At 48.3% G+C, this 11075-nt stretch overlaps 1 protein-coding gene across 2 annotated transcripts; it reads left to right on the top strand.

Annotated features, from left to right (window-relative positions):
* The first annotated feature begins 1339 nt into the window (after positions 1–1339).
* Rfx5 (regulatory factor X5) lies at positions 1340–8904 on the top strand. Of its 2 annotated transcripts, none has more exons than XM_013349867.2 (10): positions 1340–1450; positions 2215–2346; positions 2519–2552; positions 2862–2944; positions 3570–3689; positions 3870–3989; positions 4114–4195; positions 4448–4649; positions 5080–5183; positions 5576–8904. In XM_013349867.2, exons 2-10 carry the CDS (start codon positions 2234–2236, stop codon positions 6749–6751), a joined length of 2034 nt encoding a protein of 677 aa, XP_013205321.1. In that variant the 5' UTR covers positions 1340–1450; positions 2215–2233; the 3' UTR covers positions 6752–8904. The 2 variants fall into 2 exon arrangements, with proteins under 2 accessions (XP_013205321.1, XP_026639985.1); XM_026784184.1 differs by lacking the exon at positions 1340–1450 and adding an exon at positions 1674–1849.
* The last annotated feature ends 2171 nt before the right edge of the window (positions 8905–11075 follow it).

The raw sequence follows: 11075 nt of genomic DNA, 5'->3' as shown, positions 1-11075 counted from the left end.
ACGACTCCTAGGAAGGAGATGAGCTTGGAGAGCAGACAGAGGAGGACTAAAGAGAGGCTCAACAGACAGGCTTTATTCTGGAAAACCTGCAAAGGGGTGGGGTGAGGTGTCATTGGTGTAAGGGCCTGAACCGGCTGGTTATAGGGCAGAGGAGGGAAAGGAGGAAGCGCCTACACAATTTCCTTTTGTGGTCAATGGTCTGCACTTCCGAGGGAGGGAGGGTGAGTAGTGGGTGAGTCAGGACACCAGTAAACAGCTCTTGTGGGCTACTGGGGTAAAAGGGAGGACAAGGCAAGAATCTGGGAAATGAATTGGCAGTAAGTTACTTTAATTCTGAGAGTTGTCATTGCTTAACTAACATGGAGGTGCTTTACAAACCGGCATGAGCATGACTAACAATAGAGAAAATGTTTTCACTTAATGTGGTACAGCTGCTAAAGGTTTGAAGATTCCCTGTGGAAGGGAGGAAGCCTGCTGTTTGAGGTTGTCCGCCACGGGGGGTGAAAAAAAGAGGGGCAAACAGAATGGTTCAACTGGCTTTATACCCAAAAGGAGTTACAGGATTTTATGATGAATTGCCATCACTAGTCGTCATTTTCTAGCAATGCTTTAAACAAAAAACAAACAAAAATCACCCAGTGATTCTTTGGGCAGCTCTAACCACCAAAAGCAAAAATTAAACATGGTAGCTATGGCCACTCCATTTTGTAAAGCTCCCCAATTTTAGCGAAACAATATCAATTCCTGAAACCAAAGAAATTCGGTTCGCACAACCAAAGTAACCTGTTTTTCTAGATTCTTACCCTCCGTGTCCTAACGACCCCCCAGTAATGAGGATCTTTACCCACCTCCTGAACATTTTAAACTCACCTTTTCCCCAGCTACCCCTAGCCACCCACTTTCCTACCCCGTAACTCCCTTCCGCGGTTCTGGGACCCTCAACGCAGGTCTTTAAAGCCCTCGCTCGTTCCCTTATCCGTCTTCTCGATGACCTTACAGCGCAAGATCAGAGGGCACAAGAGCAGACGCTCCAGACGCAGCGGGCACTCGGGCTTTCATCCTGCGGCCCCTTTAAGAAAAGAACCCTCTCCGGACCCGCAGGCCTAACCGACCCCAGTTTTAACCGAAACCTAACCTGGACTTCCCCTCTTGACTCAAATAAGACTAACTTTGGATTTTCCCTCCCCTCTCGACCAATCAGATTCTGTTACCAGGCAGACTTTCACTGCCTTCGTCTTGGTGGCTGCAACGACCAATCACCGAGTAGGCCGCGCGAGTATCCAGGCAGATCGCGGCTGGCACAACCATTCAGAAAAAGGAAAATAAAAGCAACGCAAGAGCCCGCCGGCCGGGCACCGTGGGGCTGGGCTGGAGCGGAGGTAGCCAAGGGGCTAGTTTCTCTTTCTCTCTCACCTATCTAATGTCCGTGCTGGAAGGTGACAGTTCCGAGGTAGGAGGGGCGACAGGACTTGGGTGCCAGCAGGACCAGCTTTCCGCAGCTCCTCACTCGTGCGCACGTGCCCGAATCTGGGACCCGGTTCCCCGCAGGGTTTCCTGCGCCGCGTCTCGAGAGTTCGGAGACCGAGACCCCCTCCCTCGCCCGGACCAGCACCAGGGGATGGGGTGGGGGGGTCTCGAGGGGAAGAGGGGACGCCACGGGGTGGGATGTCGTGGGATGACGTAGGGTCCGCGCCGCGGCGAGGGGGGCAGCGGGGGAAGTCGTGGCGAGACTCAGTAATGAGAACTTGGGCCCAATTTTTTTCAAACCTGGAAGGGCCGAGTATGTTCGTATCCCTTCTGACCTCCCAGGCAAAATCAATGGCGAAGAGTCTAATCTCGGAGAACTTTGGTTTGTCGTTATTGTTAACCCCCTCAGGGGTGTCGGGGGGGCGGTTGCAGCACTGAGAGAAATTATAAGATTTCTTTCTAACGTGGATTCCACCACTCCTATCTCTTCCCATAGCAGTTTGCCAGATTTGAGAGACTTCAAAAGGTGGGGTATATAGAGTGGAGATGTCAGAGATCGCTTTGGGTCTAGAAGGGCCTGACAAAGTAACGGAATAATTCTAATTTTAGAGAGGGCAAGTGGTGAGGAAAACCACTGGGGGAAGCTTTGCTTCTGTTTGCGTTTCTGGGTAGAAGCAGGATTTCCCTGGGGTTCAGGGGAAAGGAAGCTTGGTGGGAGTTAAGTTCTCGGGTCTTGTCTTCTCCCAGCGTTACTCCTCATGCTGGGATGGCAGAAGATAAACCTGATGCTAAGAGCCCCAAGGCCGGGGCAAGGCCCCAAGGTGGTGCTGAAACTGGGGAACCGACCACCCTTCTTCAGAGGCTCCGAGGTACCATTTCGTAAGTAACTGCCTCCAAACCCTGTTCAGACCCAGCTGTGGGTCCTTGTTAGCCTTCACTCCTCCCTCAGGCAAGGTCAGTGGTCTTGGTAGCAGTTGGGTCCTTTTTCTGTCTCTAGCAATCAAAGGGATGGGAAAAGCTTGTGACCTCCAACTTTTCTTCTTCCCCACAGCAAGGCCGTGCAGAACAAAGTAGAGGGAATTCTGGTAAGCAAGTTGGGAAAGGGCAATGGAGGCGGAATTGCTGAGGGTGGTGGTGGTGGCAATGATGAAGGGAGCTTCAGACCTCCTCCTGCTGCGACCTCTCTAGGCAGATCAGATCAAACCCCGCCCCCTCCCCTCATCTCCCTTTCCCTCTGTGGAAGCCCAAGGTTCCTCAGTACAGTGAACCCTCAACCTCAAGGCATTTCTTGGGTCCCTTCTCATTCTGACAACCTGACCTTAAGAGTCGCTGGACTTTATGGTCAACGTCAGATTACTCACTGGGTCCTTCCACCTCTGTTGCCTCTGTCTCAGCAAGAAGTACAGAAGTTCTCTGACAATGACAAGCTCTACCTCTACCTTCAGCTGCCTTCAGGGCCCAGCGCTGGAGATAAAAGGTAACCTGGTGTTAATGTTTTAAATGTCACACGGTCTGATTTTGAGTCTCACTGTGATGAGTCAAAAAGTAGGAATGGGGTTGGAGAGATGGCTCAGGGGTTAAGAGCACTGGCTTCTCTCACATAAGACCTAGGTTCAATTCCCAGCACCCACAACTGTCCATAACTGCAGTTTCTGGGAATCTTGATACCACTTTCTAGCCTCCATGGGCATCAGGCACATATGTGGCACACATTCATACATGCAGGCCAAAACCAATGAAAACAAAACAAACAAACATTGGGCTGGAGAGATGGCTCAGAGGTTAAGAGCATTACCTGCTCTTCCAAAGGTCCTGAGTTCAATTCCCAGCAACCACATGGTGGCTCACAACCATCTGTAATGAGGTCTGGTGCCCTCTTCTGGCCAGCAGGCATACACACAGAATATTGTATACATAATAAATAAATATTAAAAAAAACATACAAAAAGGAAAAAAACACTCAGACACATAACAATGATCTTAAAAAAAAATAAAAAGTAGGCAATGCGTAGCTGGTGTCCTGCGCTGGACTGGTTTAGCAGAGAGAGGTGGATTTGGTCCAGCACTGCTGAGGTATACATGTCCCTTTCCTTGTCTTCCAGTTCAGAACCAAGCATACTTAGCAATGAGGAATATATGTACGCCTACAGGTGGATCCGCAACCACCTGGAAGAGCACATGGACACCTGTCTGCCAAAGCAGAGCGTCTATGATGCCTATCGGTGCGTAAGAAGGTGGTGCCCGGCTTGTTGGGCACAGGACTAGACCCTTACCCTGAAGCTCCTCCTGCTTTACTAGAGTGTGAGCTCTTAAAGGGTTCCCCACACTTGGTCGCTAGGAACCCTCTGGAGCCCACCAGTAGCCTTCTCTGAATATCTTCTCACTCTGCCCTCCTCACTCAGAAAGTACTGTGAGAGTCTTGCCTGTTGCCGCCCACTCAGCACAGCCAACTTTGGTAAAATCATCAGAGAGATCTTCCCAGACATCAAGGCCCGAAGACTCGGCGGTCGGGGCCAATCCAAGTATCCTTGACTGAGAGATTAAGACTGGAGGACCTGGGGAGGAAAAGGTGCGATACAGAAGCAGCCTAACTTGCCTAAGAGGCTTGAAGAGCCCCAGTTTTGTTTGCTCCTTAACTTGCATCAGATATTGCTACAGTGGCATCCGAAGGAAGACCTTGGTATCTATGCCCCCATTGCCTGGACTTGACTTAAAGGGTTCTGAAGGTGTAAGTAATGACTTCTCCCTCCCAGGTAAAAGACCGTGGGCTTTAGGACGTGTTTTGATGGCTGGAAAACCACAGTCATTTGTGCATTGCTTCTGGGGACCATGTACCTTCCCTGTGGCGGAAGCATGGGAGGAAGAGAGCTTGGGTTTCTAGGTCTGAATGGGTAGGAGCTACTTGTGTCCTCAGTTGTTCTGCTCTCTCAGTGGCCGGGGAGGGACAAGTCCTAACTGAGCATGTCTTTCTCCACCCCAGCCAGAAATGGGCCCAGAAGTAACCCCAGCACCTCGGGATGAACTGGTTGAGGCAGCCTGTGCCCTGACTTGTGACTGGGCAGAGAGGATCCTGAAACGGTCCTTCAGTTCCATCGTTCAGGTCGCCCGCTACCTGCTACAGCAGCATCTCATCTCTGCCCGATCTGCACATGCTCACGTGCTTAAGGCCGGCGGGCTTGCTGGTGGGTGGGGCCCTTTCTTCAGAGAAGTCTTCAGCCACTTTGAGTCCCCCCCCCCCCGGAGGTGGGTGGTGCAGAGTCTCACTGTGTTGCCAAAGATGGACTGGAACTCCCAGACTCTAGCAGTCCTGCCTCAACCTCTGAACAGGCACACACCATTGTTCAGTGATATCATTTTCAGCTCTGAAGGCCTTCCTGAATACATTGGTAGACACAGCGTGGATTGCCTTCTCTTCCCGGGGATCCCTTTTATGTGGGTGGATAGGTGTGCAAGCCAGGTGGCGCTCCAGTCATTCGTCCGGTCACCAGTGTGTAACCAGTTAACTATCAGCCCTGCCCAGCCGCTTTCCCGCCTGTCCCAGGCAGTCAGGTTCGCTTCCATACCTTAGTTTTCTCCTCACTCTTGCTTTATTTCCATCGGTTGCCTCTTCAGAAGAGGATGAAAGAGCCCCTCGAGAACGGTCATCATGCAAATCCAAGAACAGTGTAGAGAACCAGGAAGGTGGAGGTCCTAAGAAGCCAGAGAGACCAGCCCAGGTAAGCGGCTGATGTCTCTGACTTTGTGGCCGAGGGTTTTAGTGTACCTTCCCAACGTGAACCTCCTTTCACGGCTAGTATACCAAGCTCCTTCTTTTTCTCCTGTATTCAGCCTTTGTTTTATTAGTGAATTTTAGATTTATTTATTTTATGTGCGTGAATGTTTTGCTTGCATGCATGTATGAGTACCACATGAGCCCTGGTGCCTAAGGGGAGAAGAGGGTGTCAGAGCCCCTAGAACTAGAGTTACTGTTGTGGACCACTCTGTGTGTGAGGGACTTGAGTCTGATCTCCTGCAGGAACAACAAATCCTCTTCGCCCCTGAGCCATCTCTCCAGCCCCTGTATTCGCCACAGTCCTTATAACTTCTTGCCGTTCTATTTGCATTTTAGCCTCCTAAGGAGCTAGAGGCTCGAGCTGGGACTGAAGCCCCAGGACGTGGAGAACGGAAGAAGAGTGTAATTGACAGCTCAGCTCCAGCTGCCAGTAAGCCTCAAGTTAATGCCCTTGTGGCCCGACTGCCTGTGCTCCTTCCCCGAGCACCACAATCACATATCACACCCTTCCTGGCTTCTAAGCTTCCTTCAGGCACTCTCAAAGTAGCTACATTGCCTCTGCCCACTAGAGTTGGGGGACCCCAGGCAGGTGTGCCCATCATTAACATGATCTTACCACCTGTTCCTGCTTTATCAGGCGCTGGGGTTGGACTTGGGCCTGGGCCTGGACCTGGACCTGGACCTGGACCTGGACCCATGCCTGGACCCGGACCTGGGGCTGGGCCAGGGCCTGGGCTCGGAGCTGCACCTGGGCTTGGAGCTGCACCTGGGTTTGGAGCTGTGCCCGGGCTCGGAGCTGGGCCTGTGCCTGGACCTGGACCTGGGGCTGGGGCTGGGGCTGGGGCTGGGGCTGGGCTAGTTCCACCTAGGGCACTCATTCTGCCTCAAGGCACAGAGAACAGGGAGGGAGGCATAAGTGGTGACCCACGACCCCATGACAAGGGTGTCAAAAGGACAGCTGAAGTGCCTCTGAGTGAAGCCAGTGGACAGGACCCGCCAGTTAAAGAAGTGAAGCAAGAGACAGAGGACACAGTAAGTGAAGCGAAAAGGAAGCGGGGACGCCCTCGGAAAAAGCCAGCTGGGAATGGGGAGAGACACGCTGCTCCGGAGAAGCCTACACCTGCAGCTGCTATGAACTCTCCCCGAACGCCAAGGTCACTCTGGGAGTCATGGGGCTCAAAGAGGGAAAACAACTTAGTTGGGAGACAAGAAAGACCAGGGCCAGTGGGTGAAGCTGAGAAGGAAGCAGTGTCTCCTCAAGGTCAGGAAGATGGCACTGTGTCCAAAGGAGAAAGGAGCCTGAGTGCCCAGCCAGCCAAAGACGCAGAAGATAAGATTCCTCTCATCACCTCAAAAGTGAGTGTTATCAGGGGCAGAATTCAAAAGGACGCTCTCCCGTTGATAAAGGGAGAGGCTGACCCTGCAGCACAGGGTAACAAAGGGTTAAAGGGTCATGTACTTCAAAGTTCCCTAACCCATGAGCATAAAGACCCCAAAGCAACACCCCCATGACAGGTGTATGGGGAAGAATGGCTATGTTCATGCCTGCCTGGTAGAGACCCTTTTCAGCACCTGCTTCCCATTCAGCTACTAGTCTTTCCCTAAAGGAGTCCATTGGGCTGGCTTGTGTAGTGCCTGGTGGCTGCTTCAGACCTTTCCAGCTCAATCCTTGACTTTAGCACAAGCAGTAAATCTGTAGTGATCTTCCCACCTAGGTCCCTGTGCTCTCCTGTGGACAATAGAGAGAGGGTGAATGTGAGTGTAGGGTAGAGATACTCTGGCTTCTAATCATAGGAAACTTAGAACTCAAGGTAAAAGCTGTTTATTGGCTTATGAAATTGGAAAGTCAAGAGGCGGTACTGGCTCCAGGTAAGGCTTGATCTGGTTGCTCAGTATGTTTCTCACTGCTTCACCTAATGTAAAATCATTCTTAGTTCAGACCACTTAGCCGCTGCCAGCACTCCTAGGATTGTGTTTGACCATTATATCTAAGCAGAAAAAAAAGGGGGGGTATTATTGTGTCAGGAATCCCAGCAAAAACCCAAAGATTTACCATGATTAAACCAACCTGGGTCAGGTCTATCCTTGACCAACTAGTGTGGCCAGGAAGATGTTTATGCTAATGTGTTTATTATACATCATGGACCAGCTTTGGAGAAAAGGGTGGAATAGGCCTTCTCACACCACAGACTCCCCAGATGGAGACGGGGTGGGGTGGAGAGTTGTTGGAAGTGTCTTTTAGCTTGCTAGGCTGAGGTGAGCTGGACTGCTGCTTTTGCAAGTCTTGCATTTCTCTCACCGTAACTCTATCTCATTGTAGTCTGGGAAGGACAGAGAGGAAGCCATTCTCTCCAGAGTCTCTTCCTTCTCACATGGCAGTGTTTCCACCTCTATCTCACAGGCAGAGCTCCTGTAATGGTCTGCATTTTACTTTCTCAGTCCTACCTCCTCCCCACCAGTCTGGCGTCCCGTTCTCGAGTACATGTCTACATCCACCAGGTGTCAGTCTCTTGTTGTCCATGTGTCAGGTCCTAGCCAGGACTGTGGGGCTAGGCTAGGTTAACAGAGGAGGTGGTACCGATTCTGCAAATCAGGGAGCACCAGCCGGAAGGACCCAGACACTGCAGATGCATCCTTGGGGACAGCAGGAAGCCAGCCCATGTTAATTGAGGACCTACTCTGTCTTCTCCACAGGATAGCTTCTTGCCAGGGAATCTTGGTTCTTTTCCCCAAGAAATACAGATTTTCTTTCAGGGAGATATTACTCATCTGTCCATTTATTTCCACAAGAGCAGATTTTTTAAAAATTATAATAATATTTGATATCTATAAAGAAATATGCACTATAAATTATGAAATGAAATGAGTACCTATGACCCGTCATTCAACTTATACATTGAAACATTAAACATACTATTAGGTTTATGCCTCTCTTCCCTGCCTCTTCTTAGAGATATCCACTGTCTTTAATTTTATTCTCATTAATCACTTGTTTATGTATATTGGCCATGTGTGTATATATTCTTTAAGAATGTATTATTATTTTGTTTTGCTTGTATTTTAGCTTTACAAAAAGTTGTACTCTGTTAGTCCCTTGGAGTTTGCTCTTTTGCACTTAAAATTGTTTCTAAGACTCATCTATGTTGTAATAGCTATGATTCATTCATTTTCATCTGTATAATACCACAGCAAGCACATAGAACGCAACTTAGCCATTCACCTGTTGAATAACATTTGGGCTGTTTCCAAGTTTTTGTTATTATACACGATGCTGCTATGAACATTCTTGTATATGAGTGCCTTTGTTTTTAGTAAGATTTCTAAAGAGGTTTCTAAGATGGTCCTAGACGGTCCTTTTGGTCTGTGCACTCTGTTGGGGACCGTTGCCTCTTGTCTTACTTTATGGAAGAGTTTACATCATATTGAAATGAACTGTTCTTGAATGTTTGATAAAACTCACTTATAAAGCCATCTGAGCCTTATGTTTCTTTGTGGGAATAATTTTTTTATTTTGTTTCATGCCAGGGTCCACTGTGTATCCCTGCAGTCCTCACAGTGTGGCTCCATCTGCCTGTCTCTAATGTGTTGAGGTTAAAGGTGTGCACCACTGTGCCCAGCTCTTTGTAGACATAATTTTAACTACTGGTTCCAATTACTTAAAAACTATAAACTACTTTGCCTCCTGAGTCATTTTTCCAGTTTGGTGTACATTTTAAATATTTTTTTTTCTTTGAAACAGAATCTCACTATATAGCCCTGGCTGGCCTGGAACTCGCTGTGTAGATAAGGTTGGCCTCAAATTCAGAGCTCCTCCGCCTCTTTCTCCAGAGTGCCCCACCATGCACAGGTCAGTGTTGTTCTCAGACATGAAGCTAATATATTTTAGTTTCCTTTCCACCCTACCCGTGATGAGTTGTACCAGAGTCTTCTTGTAAATTTTCAGGTGCTACTATGGGCTTTGTTGATCCTATCATTTATTTTCCATTTTGCTAATTATTCATAGTGTTTTCTATTTTTTAAAGTTTGATTTTTTTTTTAAATTTTTTATTTTTTATTGAGAAAAGGAAAAAAACAAGTTTCCACCTCCTCCCAGCCTCCCATTTCCCTCCCCCTCCTCCCACCCTTCCCCCCCTCCTCCCACCCTTCTCCCCCTCCACCCACTCCTCTCCCCCCTCCCTCTCCTCCAGTCCAATGTTTCCATATAGTTATTATCCTCTTCTTCTTTTTAAAGATACATTTGGATTTTTGTTTTTGTAGCCCAGGCTACTGTTGCATGGAGAGGCTGCTTGTTTCCCGGCCACCTGGCTAGCTTACACCTGAAATAACCACAAAGAAACTGTATTAATTAAAACACTGCTTGGCCATTAGCACTGACTTCTTATTGTCTTAAATCTTACATATTAGTTTAATCCATCTCCATTAGTCTGTGTATCGCCACGTGGCAGTGGCTTATCCAAGACTGTAACCAGCGTCCATCTCAGGCAAAGGATCCATGGCTTCTCCCTGACTCTGCTCTTGTTCCTCCCAGAATTCAGTTCTGTTTTTCCTGCCTACCTAAGTTCTGCCCTATCAACTAGACCAAGGCAGTTTCTTTATTCATTAACCAATGAAAGCAACACACAAACAGAAGGACCTCCTACACCAGGCTACCTCTAAATAACTATGTAGCTGAAGATCACCTTGACCTTTTGATCCATCTGCCACTACTTTACAGGTGCCAGGATTACAGACATGTGCCACTATGCCCACTTATGCAATGCTAGGCTGGAACCAGGGCTCCATGCATGCTAGGCAAACTCTACCAACTGAGCTAATATATACCCTGGCCCCCCTGAGCTACATCTATACCCTGCCCCCTGAGCTACATATATACCCTGCCTCCCCCCTTTTTATAATATCTTAATGTAGTCAGCTTGTTATGGTTACAGGATAGCTTTTTGTTTTGTTTTGGCTTGGTTTTTTGGAGAGAACTCATGACAGTCTTGAGTGCTGAAATTACAGCTGTCACCCGTCATGCTGGTTTCAGGCTCTCTTCTGTGTTATGAACCTCCACGCTTAGCTAAGGCTGAGAGTCACATGGTATACAAGCACTCAAAGCACTAAGGTACATACTCAGGCTTTGTTTTGTTTTGAGACAGGTTCTGGGCATGGTATATATCTCAGGATGATATTGGAAGTCTGTGTAACCTAGACTAGCCCCTAACTTGTGATCCTCCTGCCTCAGCTTCCACAGGGCTGGGATTGTGGGTATGTGTCACATACCTAGCTATTTTAAAACTCCACTTCCCACAACTCATGAGGCTCTCTGTGCTGTATAATAATACCTTCATTATTATTTAATTTTTCAAATATTTAAATTACCTTCATGACTTTGTGTATGTATGTATATTGCATATGTGTGCACACATGTAAAAGGCTGAGCTTGAAATTAGGTGTCTTCCTCAGTGGCTCTCACCCTACATGTCAAGGGAGAATATCTGTTGAGCCCAGCATTCCCTGTTTTGAGCTAGTCTGGAAATCCCTGATTCTGCCTTCTCCATGCTGGGATTACAGGCAGGCTTTCATGCCCCCCAAACTTTGATTGCTCCAGTTCTCTCTCTCTCTCTCTCTCTCTCTCTCTCTCTCTCTCTTTTAATTTTACCTGTTATGCATACAATGTTCTGTGCAGACCAGAAGAGGGTACCAGATCTCATTACAGATGGTTGTAAGCAACCATGTGGTTGCTGGGAATTGAACTCAGAACCTCTGGAAGAACAGTCAGTGCTCTTAACCTCTGAGCCATCTCTCCAGCCCATACAGTATTCTTTTGTGCATATTTCTGCATGTAGTAAAATTC

Source organism: Microtus ochrogaster, chromosome 21 (genome assembly GCF_000317375.1).
Source record: "Microtus ochrogaster isolate Prairie Vole_2 chromosome 21, MicOch1.0, whole genome shotgun sequence".
NCBI classification, from domain to species: Eukaryota; Metazoa; Chordata; class Mammalia; order Rodentia; family Cricetidae; genus Microtus; species Microtus ochrogaster.
Note: the sequence above shows the minus strand (reverse complement) of the source record. Positions and strands in the feature narration are given on the sequence as shown.